Source organism: Leptinotarsa decemlineata, unplaced genomic scaffold (genome assembly GCF_025532065.1).
Source record: "Leptinotarsa decemlineata unplaced genomic scaffold, Ldec_3_MD MMD2_tig00026345_RagTag_RagTag, whole genome shotgun sequence".
Lineage (NCBI taxonomy): Eukaryota > Metazoa > Arthropoda > Insecta > Coleoptera > Chrysomelidae > Leptinotarsa > Leptinotarsa decemlineata.
The window spans coordinates 387,762-411,577 of NW_027412696.1; the positions used below are offsets into that span (position 1 = coordinate 387,762).

A 23,816-nucleotide genomic window follows, 5' to 3' on the forward strand; every position below is an offset into this window, starting at 1 on the left:
GTTCGAGTTGTTCGTATTTTAGTCATTCATTTTAAAAGATTCTCTATAACGGAAAGATTTAGGAGCAATTTGAATGTTACCATCGAATTTCCTCTAGATAGTCTAGATGGATTAGATAAGAGTAATTATGCAGCAGACAATATGACTCCTGGTCGTTATAATCTATATGTACCTCTGAATCACAGTGGATGAAACTGCACCTTTGAGATACCTGAGAGGATTTTTCTTTTATTGTTTAAAAATGTTATTTTTGACCTGTTAATTTTGTAAAATAATTGGTGGTGTATATTTTATTAAATTTATAACGATCTTACGCATTATCTGAATCGTAACTCATCCAAGGGTGAAGTAGTGACTTACAGTAGGAAAATTTCAGTTATTTCAGAAAAAGAAGAGAAATTGGAGAACGTTGACCCTAAAAGCCATCCTTGTAACTTCCCGCTATGCTTTCGCGCTCAAAATTCCACTCGATAAGTCTTTTAGCTCTTCAAGCTCAAAAATATAGGATCTTTGTTATTTCCAGCTCTCCGAGCTCAAGGAGATAACTGTTCTATACTTTTGAGCTCTTCGAGCAGTTATTTTCAACTGGAGGAAAGGGAAACTATTATTGATGAAGAGGATAATGTAAATACTTCAAATATTTCACAGAAGAATATTGAAGAAAGTCAAAAAAAAAGTTAATAAAACATCGACTTCATACTTAGTGGAAAGTTATCCTGTTTCCTCCGTATCCTCTGAGTTGTCAGAAAAAACTCCGCAGGGATCCTCTTCCAAGAAACGCATAATACAAAAAAAACACTGAAAATTGGGAAAACTCAGATGTACAATGTCCGACTGCCTTGAGTGATAAATGTAATGCAAACACAAAAAAGAAAGAATCGCCTGACCAAGAAGGCGCCGACTTACTTTTTCTGAAAAGATTACCCCCTGATTTAAGAAAAAACTAAATGTTGCTCAAAAGAGACGATTCAAACGAGTTTTTGCTCTTTTTGATGACACTCTTAATGAACACTGTATGTAATACTGTACATGTCCCGATTCCTTTTCCATCCCGTTTTTCTTCTTCAGTATCAGTGCTTCCTATGACAGCAACTTGCAATATTCAAGCAATAATGATAAACACCTTCTTCGGACCTTCTTCGTGCTGGTGTTTATGAAAGATGTGTTATTGTAAGTTTTGTAACTTAGGTAAATAACAATATAATATTATATATCAATTTTAGTTTTTACTTACCTCAGTGTAATTAACATTTCTTCAACTTCCAAAGCCAGTCTAAAATTTGTATCCTTTTCAATTATGAGGCCTGACAAGAAAAAGTAATCTACTAAATATCTGTACCTACAGACATTTTATGAAGACTGAAATTTGTCCGGATGCTTAGTTAATTCTTTTGACACTATATAAGAACCATGTTTAACATTTATATGGTTATACAGATGTACCCAGTAACGTCGTTTCTTTCGTTCTGATTTAATTTTGTGTTTTGATAATAATAAATGTGGTTACAACCCAACTACTCCGTCGTTTAAAATATCATCGATATTCATTGCTAACTGATACAAAATAATTTAATTTGATTCTGGTTTGTGCATCGATGAAGCACAAACTTTCTGTATCGTATTTCATGTTTCAGATTTCTTGTTTCCTTGATGTGTGACCTGGCTAATATTTACCACAAGTAAAAGTAATGTTGAAACTTAACAGGCATCAATAATTTCTTAAATACCTTTTATAAAAATATATTGATACTTGACCAAACACCAGTGAGATAAATTAAATGCTACTCTCGAGTTTCATTCATTTAATTAATACACATTTTCGAGAATAAAATATGTACAATTATAAAAATACTGTAATTACAAATAATAAAAATTGTCTACCATCAACTTAAATTTAACTCACAACATGAGGTATAAACACAGTTCTTCCAATTCATATGAGCTTCATTTTATGATACCTTCGTAACTTGAAGATCTGTAACAAAGATTTAAAAAAACATTAATAACTTATATATCATGTTAATCATAAAATTGTTATCAGATTTAAATAAGTTTCTCTCCAATTCCTATTGGTAAAATTTAAATAGATAGCAGTAGTAGCAATTAAGTCAAAAAAAAAACAAAAAAAGATACTGTAAATTATTTTAAATGAAAGTAGACATAATTTCTCAGTATGAAATTAAAACTTCCTTTTGAGATATTTCAGGACACAATTTTCAAATGGGGTTCTCTTGAAATTTGTCTTCAATACTATTAATTTTCAATATCTGACATTGAAATATTATAGTATCTAATATTGGTTTTGTTCATTAAAAAATATCTGCCGCGACAGATCAGAGGCACAATGCATTCAAACGATACTAACCAGTTCAAGTATTTTTGATGTAGGCTTGATCAGCAATATTGTTGAAAAACCCTAAGAATTGTAAAAACAAAATTAGAATGTGATACTAATTTGAAAAATGGAACAAAATAGAATGTGAAATATATCTTGGAGTTTCTGAAATAATGTGTCAATAAAAATTTTCCAGTTCAAAAATGAATGAACAAGAATTTGGAATGTTGTAATTTGATTAACATCTTCAGGAACCATTTTGAGAAAACATATATCGAGACTTACCAAAATGAACTAAAGATATGGTGGAAGATTTGTTGACGATGTATTCGTTATCTGTGACCATAACCCAGATGACATACTGGCAAAACAGTAATCCACACATACAGATCACACAATCATTACAAATCCAACAACACACATAAAATCTAGTGTTTCAGGTTTGTTCGAAAAATTGAACGGGGTACATTAAAAAAATTTAAGAAAGGTTTCGGCTTTCTACTTCTCTATCTTCATTCAAAAAAAAGTGAGAATCTTCCAAGGAAAGGAAGAAAACAGTCGATATCAAAAAATTAACTCTATACAAAGAAGTGTAGATCATGCAAAAAAGTAATTTTCAGACACAAACTGAAAACAATGCCCTTACGAAAAAGGAAGCCAAAACCTTTCTTTCCCAAACTTATAGAACTATGAACACACTCTATTTTGACAAAAAACCCGAATATACGATTGAAAAAATTAAAGACAGCTCAACTTTTTTAACCTGGCAAAAATAATGGACTGTCTAGCAGTTGATGTTCTCAGGGTAGATAAAACCAGTTTTTTACCCCTTTCTACCTGTTGAATATTGATGTTTTGAAGTGTTATGCTTCTATGGAGAGAGGTTAGGTTCACTGTCAACTTTATGCGAATATCATGTACAACAGCAAGCTATCTCATGAAACAGAATTGGTATACATCTCAATAAAATAAAAAATCCACTTGAAGAAAAAACCTGCTGGAGACATGATAAAACTGACCAGGAAGAAAAGAAGTCAGCAACCATTTTCCAAAAAAAACAAAAATGCAACTTCTGAAGAAAAAGAAAATTATCATAATATTGTCTTCATGTATATCTGTTGTATTAATATTGGAATTTATGTGGAACAAAACACATTCTGCTTCTATTCTGTGTAATACTTGTATTACCTATATATTTATATATACAGCCTGACTCACGGTCGATGGTAGGTTAGACGTTTCTGGAAAACGCATAGCATGATTTTTCTGAAAATTTCATCTCTCACATTTCCTTACCTGTTCTATCGATCTAAAATATTTTCAGCATTGCGGCGTTGCCACTTCTATCAAAAAGTCGTAGCAATTATATATTTTTTAAATGGAATACCCCGTATATTAATACATTTTTGGAATCGCTCTAGTATTTTAATACTTTTTTGTTAATAATGTCCTATACCTATCTCTATCTGTTTTCGAGATAAAAAATAAATTGTGCTAAATATGGTCCAAAACATAGCCTTAATTGAAATTAAGTACATCAGTATTCTCAATTCATGAAAAGTTAATATTTTGATGATAGTTTGGACAAACTCGAAATAATCAAATAACACCAAGAAATCGACTCCATATCATACAGGGCATGCAAAAATTACTATTATTTCCATTGTGCATAAAAGTAGTCGAAAGTTCATTTTTTCAAATGAAACCCCCGTATATTACTCGATAAATTGAAAGATGGTGAAAAATGCTTCAAGATGATATACATGTCCCTATACCTAAATCGTCAAGTTTTTTTAATAAAGCAGTTTTTGTGGAAAAATAGTTATTCACGTTTTACCTACAAGTGTTGAAAGTGGCATTTTATTTTGTGAGTGGGGATTATTGCAAAACGAGCGTCAGCAAGTGGAGCAAACTCACGAGCAAAATAAAATCACTTTTAACAAATGTATCATACAATTTTTTTTTGTATAACGTTACTGCTGATATTAAAAAAAATTATAGGGTCCATGGGATTTGAACACACGATCTTTGGATTACAAGGCATATGTTACAACTACATACGCCAACTCACGTTATTTTAAGGAGGATTATTGGTTAGTCATGAAGGACTTTCTACAGTTGGACTGAATACTACTTCGTCATCGTCAGTAACCTCACAGGGATTTAATATTACCAATAGCACGAACTGCATGTGTGAACTTTTCTAAATGATTTTTGGTAGATGTTCTGATTGAAGTGTTTCTATCAAAAAGATTTTCAATAACAGTTGTACAAAAAATAATTTTTAAAGAATTTGACTTCTAGGTAGCCGTGGAAATATCAAGCTTATGACAGTTTGGTGACTTTTATAAGTAATTAATAAATGGTTATTGACGGTGTTTCAAAAAATCGCCAAAAATGAATGCAAATATTGATTATTCAAACGAAGTTCTTATGAAATTATTTATTATACACGGACAGTGTTATCAAATCATTGCCAGAACTTGTAAAAAATTCAACCAAATGTATCCTGAATTAACACCACTGAAGGAGAGGAAGTTTGTAAGATTACAAAATAATTTTCTTAACTATGGCTCCATGTTAAAAGCGCCTTCAACATTACCAAAACCTGTTACTTCAAATGAGGACAATACTGTTAACGTTTTGGCATATTTTTATGCATATCCAGAAGCTTCCATTCGCAGTGCAGAAAAAGATTTAGGTGTTTCACATGCTTCATTCAGTACAACAAATTTTGAAAAATCACGGAATGCATCTGTATAAATTTACCAAAGTTCAAGCTCTAAAAGCAGAAGACTTCGAACGTAGAATGCATTTTTGTGAATCCCTTTTGATTCATACACAGGAAGATCGGTAATTTTTGTCAAAAATAATTTGGAGCGACGAATCAAAATTTACGAGGGATGGTATTTTCAATGGAAGGAATAAACATCTTTGGGCTGATCATAATCCTCATGTTACAAAAGAAATGGGTTTTCAAGAAAAATTTGACCTGAATGTTTTCTGTATTCTGAAGAACAATAAAATTAGCTTTTTTATTTATGAAGACACACTGAATGCAGAGAGATATCTCCAAATATTAAGGACGACTGTAACCGATTTTCTTGAAAATTTGCCTTTAGAGGAATATAGGAATTCGTGGTTTCAACTGGACGGAGCGCCAGCTTATTCCACCCAGGAAGTTTCCAGGAAACTTGATGAACTCTTCGACGATCGTTGGTTTAGGCGTTTAGGACCGTGGTATTGGCCACCGAATTCACCCGATCTCACACCACTTGACTTTTTTTATGAGGTGTTTTAAAAGAAGGTATACAGTACTCCAGTGCCTACCAAAGAATTGCGACGGCGAATAGTGCGGAGTATTCAAGATCTGGATCCCCAGGAAATTGAAAAAGCAACCACAAGTCGCGTACAAAAAAAACATTTTAAAGTGTTTAGAATGTAATGGACAACATTTTCAGCATTTATTGTGAAAATGTGATATTTTGTTTACAATTTTGTTATTTTGAATAATCCTATTCTGTTATTGTCTGTACTTTCACATGTTTTAGCCCACAAAATCTTACTTTTTACCTAGAAATGACTGATTTTTAATACAGTTGTTCCCTGGAAACTTTAAGCCATAGTTAAGGAAATTATTTTGTAACCTTACAAACTTCCTCTAGTTCATTGGTGTTAATTCAGGATACATTTGGTTGAATTTTTTACACGTTCTGACAATGATTTGATCACTTTGTTCATGTGTATAATAAATAATTTCATAAGAACTTCGTTTGAATAATCGATATTTGCATTCATTTTGGAAGATGATTCGAAACACCGTCGATAACTCTTTGTAAATTACTTATAAAAGTCACCGAACTGCTATAAGCTTGCTAATTCCACTGCTACCCAAATCCAAATTCTAAAAAAAAATAATAATGTTTCTAGAAGAAGCGGCTTTATTGAGAAAACTTGACGATTTAGTCAATCAATCAATCAATTTACCGAATAATATACAGGGGGTTTCATTTGAAAAAATGAACTTTTGACTACTTTTATGCCCAATGGAAATAATAGTAATTTTAGCACGCCATGTATGATATGGAGTCGATTTCTTGGTGTTATTTGAATATTTCAAGTTTGTCCAAACTATCATCAAAATATCAACATTTCATGAATTGAGAGTACTGATGTACTTAATTTCAATAAAGGCTATTTTTTGGACCATATTTAGCACAATTTATTTTTTATCTCGAAAACAGATAGAGATAGGTATAGGACATTATTAACAAAAAAGTATTAAAATACCAAAGCGATTCCAAAAATGTATTAATATACGGGGTGTTCCATTTAAAAAAATAAAGTTGCTAGGACTTTTTGATGGAAGTGGCAACGCCGCAATGCTGAAAATACTTTAGATCAATAGAACAGGTAAGGAAATGTGAGAGGTGAAATTTTCAGAAAAATCATGCTTTGCGTTTTCCAGAAACGTCTAACCTACCATCGACCGTGAGTCACGATGTATTTCCCCAAAGTATGCACCATATTAGATAAATAGACAACATCCTGTATACGGCGGTTTATTTTAAAAGCCTAAAATATTACAAATTACACAACTATGGTGTTAACCAAGGTCAATTTTTTTGAAGAGTAAAATAATTTTTAAAGTTTTTGGTGCAAAGTTATTTTTATTTGTTGTTAACACCGAAAATTACTCAAAATTATACAGTATTGTAACAAAAACTTAATATTCAATAACATCAAATCACAAAACATCAAAATAAAATAGGTATTTTGGAACAAACTCATTGATTTTTCGGAGAATTATTTTGGACAATGTATAAGTTTGAAAATGTCCTTATAGGACGAAACTGCAGTAACTTTAGTTACAAATAAAAGTGTTAAAAAACATAGAAAGTTTCAATTCTCTTTTCTTCATTAAACATCTAATAAATTTTTAACTGCAGATGAACTGGAATTGAGGGAACGCTATTGGTATAAAATTGTACAATTGTCATGTTCCTCAGTAGATAGGAGCAATCTCGAAAATAATGTAAGTAGCATTAATGGACGACTTCATAATTTGTCAATTTTTTGGGAAGCGATAGATTGATCAGAATTTCCAGTAGAATAACCAAAATTGGAGATGTATATATCATTAGAAAGGAAACAATTATTTTTGGCTGGAGAGCATCCATATACTCAAAAACTGATCAACTTATCACATAAAAAATGTTTATAACGGAATTGAAACTTTTATAAACGCTATCCTAAAAAGATTCTTGATCCCCTATATTCGCAGAACTGTAAAAAAAGTAATAATACAGTGATAAACTGTCGTCAACGATCCGAAATTCAAGTCCAACCAAAGATGGGAATTTTGCCCCGAGAACGATTACTTCGTCATAAACCATTTACCGCTACTAAAATCGACTATTTCGGTTCATTTCAGGTCAAGATTGAATGACGACTGGAGAAACTTTCCAATGTCCTGTTTATCTGCCTGGCCATAATAGCAGTACATATTAAAATTGTCCATTTGCTGGACACAGACTCGTGCAAAATGGCAATAAGAAGATTTCTGGCAAGACGTGGAACCGTTGAGGTATTTTGGTCTGATAATGAAACAAAGTTGCATGGAGCAAATCTCGAACTGTTGGAATATTTGGAAGATTTACAAATGACGTCCCTGGTAGAAGATATTGCAAATAGGGACATAAAATGGAAATTGAATCCCCCCTCAGCCCAACATATGGGAGGCAGCTGGAAGAGACTAGTAGGTTGTTTCAAAAGGTTTCTAATAGCAATTGTGAAAGACGGGCATCCCAAATAGAGGTACTACAAACATTGTTCGCTGAGGTGGGGTATATTCTGAACAGTCGGCCGCTAACACACGGTTCTGCAAATGCTCAAAATTTAGTAAGCATTTTCCCAAATGATATACTGATCAGTGGAGTGTCTCAATAGAAAATGTCTCTCAAAAAGTATTAACAAGATACTCAATCTAAACATAGAAATCAGCATACCCATATGAAAGGTAAAGTAAAGTAATGGCTTTGCATGAATTCAACAAATATGTTAACTGTCCTTGATAACAAACTGTATAAATATTCATTCATTTATCAACACTGTCCTGCTACTTGATGAAAATTAGTAACTTTATCCGTTAAAATAAAACAATGTAATAATAAAAACACGATACATGCATTTTATTTGTGAAATTTATGCTTTTTGTTTATTGATTTTCCAGGAATTCTAGCAGGTTCAATGTTTTTCTTCGTGCAAGTATAAGTGGAATTGGTGCCACGAACAACCACAATTTTGACATGAACTATTACAAATTACATAAAGAAAATAAAGGACAAGAATTGAACTTGTTGGAATCCCTAGAAATCAATAAACGAAAACAATCAAATTCCCCATTGAACTACCAACAAGAAGTTAATCACTCATCATTATTAAACATATTTTCTTACATTCCAAGAAATAATTTTTATTAAGTACTTGTTTCAATTTTACCTGCTTAGCTAAAATTAATATTGTTTCTTAAAATCTATCTGTTTACCAAGAATTACCATTATTAATATATTGTTGTGTAAAATGAGTAAAATAGAATTTAATGTACCAGTTCGACTGAGGAAGCTAGTGTATAAGAAAACGTCTCTTTAGTAAAGTTAGAAGTGTAAAAATTGTTTTTGTATAACTAAAAAAATCTATACAAATCAAACAAATCACTACAAGCGGTATTGCTGTATCATGCTGTACATTCTAGATCATTTTAATTTAAAGTATTGTATTTCAAAAGATTGTAATGTTTTCTATCGACCTTTTTTTGGGTAATTGTTACCTTCCACAATCTGAAAAAAATATAAAAATTATAATGGAGAACTTTATACAAGTGTAGAAGGACAAACTTTTTAGTTTACCCCGATAAGTTACTGCGTAAAAATCAAAGTAACTTATCGGGGTAAACTAAAAAGTTTGCCCTTCTACACTTGTATAAAGTTCTCCATTATAATTTTTATATTTTTTTCAGATTGTGGAAGGTAACAATTACCCAAAAAAAGGTCGATAAAAAAATGATTTTTTCCTCCACAAAAAATGACTTTCGTTGAATATTGTAATGTTATTTCAAATATGTCTCTCTCTAAGTGATATATATTTGCAAGTCTCGGTATTCTATTCATTGAAGTATGCTTGTAGTCAGTGGTATACTCGTAATTAGTGTGACAAAGTTGAACTCTTATAGTTTGTTTCTTAGAAATTCTTGAACCTGCTCTCCTGAAAGAATAGGACAATGAACTTAACCTAAAAAAAACTTTATTTTGACATAATAAGTGCCAAAAGTTTATACCTGGTAAATTTATTCTGAACCATTTCAAAGTTCTCAATTTGATATAAATAATAAGGGTACCAAACTGTGGGGATATATTTGAAAAAATATCTAACAAGGAAGGAATCCAGAAATTTGATTGAATTTTGAAATTCCAATGAGGAACGGATTATATATAAAACATTATATATAAAATCTGGTATTTTAAAAGATCGAGTAATGTTGCTGATATAGGGGTGAAATGTCAATTACATATCGAATGTAATAACCAGATCATATTGCATTGCTGTATCTTTGAGATGATGAGAAAAACTTATGGTTAATTTGTCGGGAGAGAATTCAATCCATTTTATTAACATTTGGCATAAGGTATTTTTCAATACACCAAGGAAAAAACAGATCAATTGTTGATTATAGAACTTGAGCATCTTCAAGATAAGATTTTTTTTGTAATTTTCAGGTCTCATGCAAATAATTAGAAATTAATATTGTTAAAGATGGATTCAATGTAATTAATAAATAAATTAAGGAAGAAAAGGCCCAGACTGAGATTCGTGAAGGATTCCAGACAAGGTAATAACTGATTTGGAAATTAAAATCGATTTGACAGTTTGACAAATGTCTCTAGAAACAATTCAAAAGATTTCGGTACTTGCATTTTTTTTCTCAGACAATAGAAGTCTGAACCTCGAACATTCCTCTATCTACATATATCTAATGGGAAATAGTAATTTTCTATTATGAGACTGCCATCATCGTCTTCAGCCTATTCTCTGATGATTATTTCAAATAATTGTTATGTTTTCACATTACGCTAAATATTTTCATATTACTCAACCTCCTTATTCAAATTGGTATATCCCCTATCGATTCAGAAATCAATGCAGCTTTCAAAAATTTCAAATAGAAAATCAAAAACTTCATACTTTGATCTAGGGAGAAAACTTGATACATGATTTTGTAACAGCTGCTTTTCTCATTACTTCAAAATAATAGATATGTTACATTTTATTTGAGAATATTCACCATCAGTGAATAGTGATGTTTGACCTTGGAAAACATATCTCATTGAACAACTTTTACATTGGGAAATCAATTGCAATTTACTTTATTCATAAAATCAAAGTTAAAAAAATTATTTCGTTTAGGAATGTTTAGTGTATTTCTTCAGTGTTTAGTAAAAGATTTACATCTTTTAATACACATCTCAGAATTATACTGGATTTTGATAATTTCAATGCCTTGGTGAGTTTTTGAATGAATAAAACATGATTCGATTTGATCTATAGCAGTATAGCTGATTGATGAGTTTGAAAATCTCCAGTTCCCTTAAATTATTTTGTGGACCAAAAATTCCCGTTTGCTTGATAAAAACTGAGGTTATTAGTCAACTTATAATAACAAGACATTTCTTAACGCACAACGTATGAAGTATGTTAAAAATCACATGTTGAAAGGTAACACCTTAATACTTAGCTTAAACAAGTTTCGACCTTTGAAGGCTGCTTTTTGTATAGATCAACGGGTAGTAATGAAATATAAAACCCGTTTTCATTTTTAAAGTACTACAAAACTTAAATGTTTCTATTATGGTGATCAGACCACGAAAATATTTTGGTACCAAATATATGAAGAAACTTACCTATCCAAGTACAGATGGATATTTTCATCTATTTTCCTGTTCTACTGGACCTGAAATTGAATTTTAAGAAACTTCACATAACACATTGTAATCAAATAGGGTAAAAAGTCTCAACGCATTTTGCATTTTATTGCAGAACAACAAACAATAGGTAGTTGATGTTAAAAAGCTCAGCACAGATGAAGACGGCAGGTTTGAACAATTTATCTTAGCTGTTGACTTCAAATTCAAAAATACTCTTATGACCCTAAATTTACAATTAAAAACCAAGTTACTATCAAATATCAAGTTAGAGATATTCTCAATGGAGAAGTAGAAGACCAACTAATTTCATTTTTTGAACAGACTACCAAAGAATAACTCGGATAGCGAATTAAATGCTGAAATTACTGAAGTTTACTCCCATGAATATCAACGATAGTCAAATATTGAATCATTCAATATATTCTATCAACATTTTTGTGGTCTCAGGCAAAAAAAAATCTTCTGGAAAATAACTTTGATGTTATCTGTGCAACAAAAACCTAGTTGAAAATGGTTCAGTTTTTGATGATAAACCATGTGATAATTAGTATGTATTGATAAGGAATTATGAGCCCTATGAAAATACAAACACTCAAAGAAGTGGAGGAATTCTTTTCTGCTTGGAAAAGAAGTATCGCAAGATGTCCGTGAGAAAAATTGATGATTTTGACACTCAATAAAAGGTAAAACTGTAACCTCTGGCGTAAAATAAATCCAAAACAAGCACTTCATCAGCATCCCAATAAATATTACTGGAGTTTTTTCCCAACACCAAATCGTTATTTTTAACACCTCGACACATGTTTCGATCATCAAGTGATCATCTTCAAAGAGGAAGATTAAAAGTGTTTAGTAAAAGATTTACATCTTTTAATACACATATCAGAATTATACTGGATTTTGATAATTTCAATGCCTTGGTGGGTTTTTGAATGAATAAAACATGATTTGATTTGATCTATAGCAGTATAGCTGATTGATGAGCTTGAAAATCTCCTGTTTCCTTAAATTATTTTGTGGACCAAAAAAAAGCATCCCAATAATCAGAAATGCAATTGCATTTCTGATTATTGCATTGACTTTCAATGGTTAAATATCAAACTGAAAGTGAGCGAATTAGTTTATTGTGTCCATGTTAGGTCTGATTCCAATTTATTTAACTCTCTTTTTCAAAACAAATAAAAATCTTTACTCTGAAAATGTATTCATCGAAGATAATTTTAATATCCCACAGATAAATGGTCCCTCCTACAGCCTTATTGATGGTAATCCTAAAGCTAAATTGATCAATGAGATTCTAAGTCGGTATGACCTTTACTCAATAAATAATATTCATAACCACGTTGGCATAACATTAGATCTAGTCCTAACAAATTTCACAGTATTTAATGTGATTCTATCAGAAATGTTCTTATTGAAAATTTTACATCACCCTCCGCTAGAAATTCATTTTTCAATATCATTTTCTGATATCAAAATAAAGAATAATTGTAATGACTTCCTCTATCGAGAAGATGCTGTGTTAGCAAAACACGTCTATAAATGAAAATATTTGTAAAAATAGTGTGATTACTATCATGGATAGTGTTGATAATGTTCATTAAGTAGAGAGTCAGTTCATTCATAATATAAACCAATCACTGCCAAAATCTTGGCAGTTTAGTTAGTTTTGAGTCACCTAATTTATGCTGATTTCAATTATGGTTCCTGCACAGATGTTTATAGCTCTCTAATAATGTGTTTGTTATATTTACTTATTGCAAAGAGATGTCCATGTTTCTGAGGAAATAAAGTAATTGAATTGGTCGAAGATGCATGAAAAGATACTAGTTCATCTAGCTACTTTTGTTCATAAAGTAATAAATAACAAGAAGCCTCTCTTCATTCTGAAGTTCATGACAAGACTACAAGGAATATTCATGTGATTCCTCTTTAAAAGATCATTTAGCTAATTAGAAACTATCATACAACTTCATTCCAAAATATTCAACTTCAAAACATTTTTCAAGTTTTTTAATTTGCTCTAAAAGAATATCTATCTTCTTCACTAATAATATCTACATTTTGAAATGTATTCTCATTTTGTGAATAGAGTTCCACCTATTTTTAATATACATTGAATTCTCACATATCAAACCATAATGCATTCAATTTTTTCAAGTGAAATTACAATTGATGTTTATTTTTAGTGTTTAAATAGTATCAATACTAGACTTCCTCAGGAATTAAAAAAATAAAGTCATTATTATTAGATTAATTTACCTTTTTGTCAATGTGTTTGAAAATTCGTGTTTTTCTATTAAGCCTTTGACATATTTAAAAGCAATGCAAAAAAGAGTATTTGGTAACAAAAATCAATCGATAACTTTTTATTCCAGGTCAATAAGATTAAAGTCATTAACAAGTTGGCTAAATTCAAGAAAACCATTCAATGTGAAAACTGAAACATCTTTGTGAATGTAAGCATTATTGTATTTTCTGCAGATATTAACCAATTGATTGAATGTGTTGAATGTTCAATGGAGAATTGATTGAATGAGATCAGATATTTGTCATAAATATATCATTCTACATCAAATCATTGCTAAATCAATATCAAATATTCCAACTAACCTTTGTCCAGTTTTACATCTTCTTTAATTTTATCCTCTCCTGATTCTTTATTTTCACCTCCTTTGTCTAAACGGGGGCGTTTCCTACCTTTGTAGCTTCTATTATCTCTTCTTCCACCTTCACCTTCATCTTCACTATCAGAAAATTCATTTTCTGGAACTATTCTTTTGTCCAAGTCTTTTTGTGGAAGTCTTTCATCTTTGTCGACCTTATCTTCACTATCAGACTCCTCATTTATAGCATCCTCAGGGGCGGTTTGTACTTGAACTCCAGGGGCATGTGGCAACATTCTTAGATTTTCGAATAATCTGCTTTTGATTTTCTCTAAATATTCAGGAGTATTTTGATTGGCCATGTTACTGGGACTGATATGTAATTTAAAGTCAGGTCCAAAGTATTCAAAATAATCATTGTAGGGCAATTCATTAGCAATTTCAACTCCTAAAGCAACTGAAGTTTCATAAGTCCATGCTCTAGATACATTTCTGATGGTGTATCCACCACCACCTACCATCATGAATGGAAGATTATATTTTTTGACAAATTCTACACATTTTCCATGACCTTTTACTGTTAAATTAAAGCATCCCAGACGATCCCCTGTCAATGAATCAGCACCACATTGTAGAACAACAGCACTAGGCTGGAATGTTTCCATAACCTTGCTTATTATAGGTACAAAAATGCTTTCATATGCACTATCATCCATGCCATCACGAAGTGGAATATTAACGGCATAATATTTTCCTTTTCCAGCACCAATGTCTCGCAAGTCTCCAGTTCCAGGAAAATATTCACCATACTTATGAAATGACACTGTCATCACACGATCTGTAGTATAAAATGCTTCCTCAACACCATCTCCATGATGTACGTCAATGTCAATATACAAAACACGTTGGTGATATTTCAGGAGTTCCAAAATGCCTAGAACTATGTCATTGACATAACAAAATCCAGATGCTTCAGATTTTTTTGCATGATGTAATCCACCACCCCAGTTGATGCAGATTTCTGAAGCCTGCTTGTTGAGTTTCACTGCTGCAGCCACAGAGCCTCCTGCAGAAAGTTGACAAAACTCATAAAGACCATCAAAAACAGGACAGTCTTCTCCTACATTGAACCTTTGCATTTGTTTATTATATTCTGTCATGTTGTCTGGACGTATTGAACGCAAGAATCTTATGTAATCATCAGAATGAAATTTGGTCATCTCCTCTGCAGTTGCTTTGTGGGGACGCTGAAAAAAAAATTTAATATTATCAAACATAATTGTGAAATTAATAAAAAGGTGATAAGATACATGGATGCATAAACATTTTTTACCTCTAAAGTAAATACAAATCTAAAATATATGTAACAAATGTTTATAAATAATTATAGTTATAAATTGTGTGGACATCCACATATAATTTTTACAGAAAATCTACAATACAATCTGATGTTGCCAAACAGCGCCCAGGACTCGGGCGCTGTTTGGCAACATCAGATTGTATTGACCTCCAAAGGTCATATTGCTCACATTGTATCCAAGTCACTCAAACTATTGGGATTTTCTAAAAACACTACAAATATTGTATTGTTCTTCAGTATGGTGGAATGAATGTATTTAGGATTGAGAAGTACAAAACAAATTTATGATTTAAATTGAAAAGGGTATATTTTCAAGAGGCAGTAAGACAAGTGTCTCAGGCTAAATTGTACTTTATAGGATACTCACGGATTTTCGCGATTTTTTCCTTTGAGGACATTTTCAAACTAAATCAAGAAACAAATAAAAGTGGTTTAACATAGAAAGTTTTATTTCTCATGTTTCATGATGATATCCTACCATGTAGTAATGGATACATCCATCAATTCATTTATTTATTTATCTAATGGGCAGCACCCAATATACAAACATGTTTTTACAAAGGTGTACTTAAATACTCATGATTAAGATCAATATTTAAACAAAACGCAGATAATAACTGAGATATATATATATATATATATATATATATATATATATATATATATATATATATATATATATATATATATATATATATATATACGCAGTAGGTACGTGAAATATGATAAAGAAAATAAAAGATCTAGTAATTCGAGTATCATTCAGAATTTTCCCACTTGACATTGTCAGCCAAACATTTTTATCAACTGTCATTATTTAATGTTTTTCTATCTGTTTTTGAACCATTTTATATTTTATTCTCACGTTAGTAAGTTCTCCATATTTATATATTTTTTACAAGATATATAATCTTATCATTGTAGTTGTCCTGACGAAGGTGTGAAATATACCGAAAGATTGACATATAACAAAGAGTTTTCTTTGTAACAGCCCAGCTATTAACTGCAACCGATTTATAGTTAATCCAGTCACTAATTATTCTGTTATATATATATATATATATATATATATATATATATATATATATATATATATATATATATATATATATATATATATATATATTCAAAAGATAAAGATAGTACTATTCTGATCATTCCCAATTTGATTTCAATTCAAGAGCCACCAGTATACAGTTGTTTCAGTACTGGGCAGGTTGTCCTCGATTAATCATCAGATGTTATCAGATAGATAGATAGATACATAGATTATCTTTATTAGTTCTTTGGTACGAAGACCCGTGCGGGTGTAGAACATGTCAATGTATAAAGGAGTATGATAAAAATTACAAAAAAATTAAAAATATAAAATGAAAAAAAAAAAATGTATATATATAAATAAACACCTTGCATATAGTACAATAATAACATTGTAAAAGTATACAAACAGTCAGACAAAGAATATAAACAGGCAGACAAATTCAGCAAAATATTCTTCTACCGAATAATAAGCCTTTGATAAAAGCATGATTTTTAGTTCCTTTTTCATTTTTCTAACAGGCAAGTTTTTGATGGAATCAGGTATTTTGTTAAAAATATTATTCACAGAAAAAGGAACATTTTTCTGTACAAAAGAAAAACGTGTCATTAAGTTCAGAAGACTGTTTTTATTGCGGGTATTACGAGAGTGATTCCTATCAAAAATTTCAAATAATGACATTTTTCTCTTTAACAAAAATAACACATTCATACACATACATACTTGTAAGAGTAAGAATTCTCTTTTCAGTAAATATTTCCCTGCAACTCTCTGTTCTAGGTAGATCGAAAATTTTTCTCAAACATTGTTTTTGTAGAATGAATATTCGCCGAGTGTCCACAGACATTCCCCAAAGGATGATACCATATCTAATGCGACTTTCAACGTATCCATAGTATGCCAGTAGTGCTGCATTTTGAGAAATATTTTGTGATATGACTTTCAAAGCAAAACAGTATCTTGATAAAGTTGTTGCAATATTATTTATATGACTCTTCCAGTTCAATTTTGAGTCAATTGTTAAGCCCAGAAAAGATAATTGAGGAGAAGATTCCAATGTTGTTAATCCATTACTGAGATTACAAACACTACTAGTACCATTTCGTGTAAACGTTATGGCATGCGTTTTATTGGTATTTAATTTCAGATTATGGGCTGAAAAGTAGTCTTCTAGCGAGTTCAGGGAGGAAAAATATTGGTTTTTTCAGAAGAAGCATCATCTGAACTAAAAATCACAGAGCAATCATCAGCATATTGCACCATAAATTCATTCACAGTGTCTGATACGTTATTAGTATATAATATTTAGAGTAAAGGACCCAAGATTGACCCTTGGGGTACCCCTCTGATTATTTTCTCTTTAATTGATGTTATTAGTTCGCCGTTTATTTGATCTCCTGTTATCATCTCTTCCATTTCACAGTTTTGAAGTTGGGGAAGTTGAAAATATTGACAGAATGGGGTTCAACTTGAAAATCTAACCTATGAAGTAATTATTCCTCCAATTAGATTTTTCATATTCCTTTCTGAATGTGTGAATTGGAGAATATATATGTGATCCTTTAGTAAACGTTATCAATGAGAGCTTGTCATCAGGAGTTTTCCCTGATGACTACTAACTGCCAAAGTTGTGCCTGTTTACAAAAAAAGTTGTAGAAATGAAATAAATAATTATTGGCCAATATCACTATCAGACTGCTACTTTTTATATACCAAAACAATATATTAAATGCTCAGCGATTTTCAATTCAATTAAACATATCTTGGAAAGTGTGGATAGGAAAAACTCTTTGGTAAGCTTGTACTTTGACCTTGCAAAAGCTTTCGTCACGGTAAACCACAAAAAACTTTTGAACAAACTAGAAGATTATGGTATTAAGGGTGTAAGCCATGGGCTCATTAAGTCTTATCTAACAAATCATTTACAAGTTGTTGCTATCATGGATTAACAAGACCAATACCTACCTGTCCAGCAAAGCTAGTATGCAAGGGTACCCCAAGGGTCAATTCTTGGACCCCTACTCTTCATGTGAAATATATGTCTCAAGCATTGAAACGTGGTAGTATATCCTATTAGTTCGGACTTCCATTGTCTGATAATATATAAAATGATTTAAAATCCCTGAAAGAACACAGGACACAGCAAACGTCAGGGTCAGGTTGAAAAACAAGTCTACGAAGACGATTGTGGATACTAACAATCGAAACGTCGTGAGGTAACTTAGCTTAGAATCTCTTAACTTATTATTTTTAATGTTTGATCAATTGTTCTATTTTTACAGGTATTTTATTTCAATATCATTTCATTTCTGATTTTTTTACTTGATATGATTATTTTCAGCTATTCATTTTTAATTCTTTCAGGTATTTCAAATCATTTTATATATCAGACAATGGAAGTCCGAACTAATGAAATTCATCATGAAACATTGTCGATCACCTTCAAACAAACGTTGGTAATATATATCAGTTTGCTGATGACACATCGGTTATTGTTACGGGAAATAATATGTCCGAACTCTCAACAAAAGCTTCAACTGTTTCACTAAGCATGAGCATGTGGTGTGAAGAAAACATGTTCAAGTTGAATGTTGAAAAAAACGGCCTGATAACTTTCAGTAAAAGAAACAACTTTGAGGAATCCCCATATGTGAAACTCAAATGCAAATCGATTCCAACATCAGATCATATACAATTCCTAGCCGTTAGACTAGATCCGATCCTCAGCCCGAAACACACATAAACATCTTGAATAGTAGGCTGAACTCCATCTGTGGAGTTATAACGATATCTACGGGACCAAGTATCTGTCAGTTGTTTGAAAATATATTACTATGCTCACGTTCAGTCAAGTATTTCCTATGGGATCATATTTTGGGGCTCTTCATCAAGCTCACAAAGAATATTCTGCTCACAAAAGAAATTTATAGAAATAGTTTTATTCATCACTAAAATTTTCACACGTACATAATTACAAGACTAAATACATGTGAAAACTTATTGGACTAGTCAAAAGTAAAACGCTAAAAGCAAAACACAAATGTTTGATCTTGAACAAACTTGAAAGAGACGATACATGTATAAAATAAACTGAGTCATTTATCTAAGCACTAAAAGCAAGAAATTCATCCATACTGTAGAAGCAGTTATCCAACAAAAAATCATATAGTTCATTCCTCATTACAGTTCTACTTTTATTGATCTCTATAAAAGTTGTTATTTTATTGAAACATTTAATACCCAAGTATTTTGGGGAATTTTGACTCACACTCAAATGAGAGTAGGGGTGATATAAAGTATGTTCACCCCAAGTAGCGTAATTATGTATATCAGTTTTTTGGATATGGGAGTTTATTGTCATAGATAAATAACACTAGCTGTAATATGTATAGGCACGGCAATGGTAGGATGTTGAATTTTTTAAATAGTGGTTTACAAGAGTCCAGTGGACGAGACTTGTCCATACAGCGAATGACCCTTTTCTGAACCTTAAAAATGCGGTCAGTATATGCAGAGTTACCCCAGAAGATCAATCCATACTGTATCCTTGATTGTACCAGTCCATGATACATGGGTTTTATAGCTTCTGTAGAGACAGTGTCTCGTAGATTCCGAATTGCGTAGTTTGCACTGCCAACCTTTACACATAAACTGTCGATTTGTGCCTCCCATGTTAGCTTTTGATCCAGGAGTATTCCTAAAAATCTAGCTACCCGACAGTATTCCAGAATTTCACCACACATATTGATGTTGTTCATTAGATCTGGATTCAAGGTACCGTTTTTGGGTAAAAAATTGATAAACATAGTTTTCTTTATATTACAGACAAGGTCATTGTCGCTACAGTATTTACTGAATTGATCACATGCATAACATGCATAATTACCCAAGTTTACCAGACTTCCCAAGTTTTTATGGGCTAAGAGTATATTTGTGTCATCAGCATAAAATATCATTCTATTTGGTGTGGTACAGGTATCGTAGATGTCATTTGATAATATTATAAATATTATATTTATATATATTATAAAAGATGTATATTAAGATTGGATCGTAATACTTCATGTAGGACATACTTTTCTAAACTTGACATTTTGGCAGTGCCTTTGTATTTCTTGGGCCTTATCAACGTTGTAATGAAATATCCCCACCTGTTTCCTACAAACGCAGATCAATATTCTGCAAATATGAACCTCAACATTAGGCATCGAAATGAGCTATCTGTCCCTTACCATAAATCAACATATTATGAGAAAGGCCCACACTACCAAGCAATCAAAGCATATACCTCACTACCTCAAGTATTGAAAGGTATTACAGGTCTGAAGAAGTTCTGTCATGAGCTAGTTGTAGCAGAAATGCTATTATTCTTTTGATTGTTGGATTGAATAAACATGTATATGTGCTAAAATTCGTCTCGGATACTTTTTCAATTGTGTGATGCAATAAACATGTATGTACGTTGTCTTCGGTCTTTGTATTCCAATACTGTTTTTATATTTTCAAGATTTTGTACTGTACCTCAATATTTTAATATTCTCATCCCCCATAATTTATAGATTTTGTAAATAATATATTTTAACTTGTTTTTTAACCTGACCCTGACGTTTGCTGTGTCCTGTGTTGATCGTTTTGCAATAAAAGTATTATTATTATTAAATTCCTGTAAAAACGTTCAATAATATGCAAATAAGTAAAAATTGAAATAAAATTTAACCGTTGAAAAACATTTCTTTCCCAAAAACTAATCTCTGCTAAAAATATACCCCCTTTCAATTTCAAATAAAAATCTGTTTTTCTGTTAACCAGCTGTCGCCCCCCAAAGAACGACAACTCCCAAAAGTCAAAACTTGTGCGAGCCAAGAACAAACAAGGTCTCACCTCTTAACGTGTGATTTATACGATAGGAAGTAAAAATCGATCGTCCAGGCCTTACAGCTCACACCACAGGTTCACACAGCGGCCGATTGAGTGAGTGGAGCTACCGTCCTAAATTGTTCTTTTCAATGATTAACTGAACATTCTGAAATAATATTTGTCTAGCCCTTATCTGTGGCTTCCATCACGTTACCTTTGCCGTGAATCCTTGAATTGAAATGGACCAATTTGAATAAATGAAATACTGAATGTTACTTGAAGCCTTTTGTGATACATTAGTAAAAACGACACTCAAATAGATTGAGCCCATATTGAAAGTAGTACCTTCATTCGTTACAAACTCGGGGTTTTTGACAAATTTTTTTGATAAAATATAAATCCCTGGATTCAAAATTATAGAAGAGTTTTTCATGCGATGATTCTACTATTGGTAGAACGATACCATAATAGAAAAACCTTTTGACATTCGTATATGGAGGCAGAAAGGTGGAAGAACGCAGAATCATATGTAAATATGTAATGTGTGGATGCAGATATAAAAGATAAATATTATCCCAATCCTTCAATCATTAATTGATCACCATTATTTATGTATACTAATTCCAGAAAACACTTTTTGATGTGATGCACACGATTTCTCCTGCAATAACTCTTATAAAAAATGATAAGACTTCAAAGTTCGAGATTTTAAACCAGTATAAATACACAACGTTTGCTTCAGTCATATTTTCAAAAGGAGTTTTCAATTTACTAGGTAATTTTGATAAACTCATAACCTTTTTTGCAACTCTGATATTTTCATTTTTTGGAAAGTTGATCAGCCTTTCAGTTTCTGAATATTTGGCAATGACCTATAGATAACTGAATTGCAATTTTGTACAGAATTTTCATTAGATATTGGTACATACCATATAAAATTTATATAAAAGTTGGATCTTAAAGAGTACTCACATAAATTTCCATTTTCCTATATAAGCCATAATTTAAAAGTAGATTGTGTGTCATACGTATTCTATGCGGTTTCATGGGGTGCCCTTGGCCATAATAATAATTTCCAATATCACCTGAAAATTGAATAAAATTAAGAATCAACTGAAAAATTTCCAGTGAAATATTTCGACGCACTTGAACGTATTCATCGTACAACCGTACAAATATGCATCATTCGAATGTCACAAAGATTAAGGACCAATAGACTGTCAGAAAAACTACGGTTGGTGTCAGTCTATCGAGATATTTTGCATATATAGTTCGAAATATCGTACGTGAAGTTCTAGGAGGAATTACTGTTGAATCGTGAGGGGAAAAAAATACCTTTTCGTTTTTGAGAACATAGTAAGTGAATGCATGAAGAATTAGTTAATTAGTACAGAATATACTCACTATCATAGTAATAACAGACTCGCTTTCTGCTATGTGGTTGGGTCATGTTTAAAATCCTACAGCAATCAGTTAATTAAAAATATTCAAAGATATATTATTATTATTAGTAACTTCCACAGCTCAGCGCAGTGGTCGCAAGATAAAATGAAGCAAAACAATAGATTAAATAGACACACACATGAGCAGAGAGGATATACCAAACACGAAAACTGATGGAAACACGGCACGACACAGAACACTCACAGAGCACAGAACGATAGAGCACAGAGACGCAATAGGCATAGGGCACAGGATACTATGAAACATTACTAACACCAGATGACACTACCGTCTAGGGACGGCTGCTCCCAATTATAATAAATACTCAAACTACTTCAATAATAAATTATTTCCAACATACAAATAATATTTTGAAAATCTGATTAGAGTACATCAGTACCATAAAAGTATTTTCAAACCAGATTTATAACATTAACCGGAAAAAGATGATTCGTTGTGTTAAAATCAGTATTTCGAAGTTTTTATATATGGAAATGAGAAATTAAAATTACTTTTTTGCGAGTTCATCCAATGATTCATATTTTACATGTCAAATATTAATTATCTCAAACCGTTGATTCAAATCCATGGATATATGAACGACAGTATATCAATTTTGAACAAAGCAAATGCAACTTCTACTGAAGAACACAATTAATGTATGATGAAGTTTATTGGAAATAATGAAGTTTCAATGGAGCCCAATTTGATATGCAACTGAATCCTGGAAGATGTTAAAAGGAATCCATGTCTACTTGAAACGTTTTACTTATACTTAGTTATAGATTTTCAACAGGTATCGGTCAATTCCATCATATATGTTTTACTTATAGTTTCGTAATCAGTTATTCCATTTTCATCTAGCTTATACCGATCGAATGTTTCTCGAATTTTCTGAAAGAAAAAAAATCTACTAAATCGTTTTGAAATCATTAAAAATGGGAGTTACTCTTCAGTGAATGTAGGTTTTTTGAAATTAGGTACATTTTTAAAGCATAACATTTTTAAATTAAATCGAAAATGCATTTACGGTTAATCAGTTCGTGGCGCCCTCTATCACCTGAGAATCTTTTCCCTATCGCAAATGTAGGCGGCTAAAGGGCGTGCGGATTTTTATTTAAAACGGGTTGCAATTCGTTCACTATAACACTGTGAGTTTGTATTTGTACTTAATCGAGTTTGAATTACGTTTCCT

At 31.5% G+C, this 23,816-nt stretch overlaps 2 protein-coding genes across 7 annotated transcripts in view; one reads left to right on the forward strand and one right to left on the reverse strand.

The window, feature by feature from the left end:
* Positions 1-15,233, forward strand: part of LOC111513733 (uncharacterized) — a 48,997-nt gene extending 33,764 nt beyond the window's left edge. The window contains exons 3-7 of one of the 5 annotated variants that reach the window (XR_012467625.1): positions 7,285-7,370; positions 7,770-8,354; positions 10,111-10,223; positions 13,695-13,775; positions 14,686-15,233. Coding sequence is in view for 1 of the 5 variants with exons in the window: in XM_074183774.1 (XP_074039875.1) it covers positions 13,695-13,760 (66 nt within the window). In the remaining 4 variants the exon portion in view is untranslated. The remainder of the gene's footprint in view (positions 1-7,284; positions 7,371-7,769; positions 8,355-10,110; positions 10,224-13,694; positions 13,776-14,685) is intronic. The other 4 variants (XR_012467624.1, XR_012467626.1, XR_012467627.1 and 1 more) reach the window with 4 other exon arrangements.
* HDAC1 (Histone deacetylase 1) lies at positions 1,788-22,822 on the reverse strand. Of its 2 annotated transcripts, XM_074183772.1 has the most exons (5): positions 22,583-22,822; positions 22,151-22,263; positions 13,930-15,169; positions 11,293-11,342; positions 1,788-1,975 (listed from the first exon to the last, which is right to left on the reverse strand). In XM_074183772.1, exons 1-4 carry the CDS (start codon positions 22,626-22,628, stop codon positions 11,317-11,319), a joined length of 1,425 nt encoding a protein of 474 aa, XP_074039873.1. In that variant the 5' UTR covers positions 22,629-22,822; the 3' UTR covers positions 1,788-1,975; positions 11,293-11,316. The 2 variants fall into 2 exon arrangements, with proteins under 2 accessions (XP_074039873.1, XP_074039874.1); XM_074183773.1 differs by lacking the exon at positions 11,293-11,342.
* Between the last annotated feature and the right edge of the window lie 994 nt (positions 22,823-23,816).

Coding starts and splice junctions, on each gene's coding strand:
- HDAC1 (XM_074183773.1), bottom strand. CDS start 22,628: ATGACCCAACCACATAGCAGAAAGCGAGTCTGTTATTACTATGATA. Junction 22,264..22,582: donor AGTCTGTTATTACTATGATA/GTGAGTATATTC, acceptor TTCAATTTTCAG/GTGATATTGGAAATTATTAT. Junction 1,976..13,929: donor AGATGTAAAACTGGACAAAG/GTTAGTTGGAAT, acceptor TCTTTGTTACAG/ATCTTCAAGTTACGAAGGTA.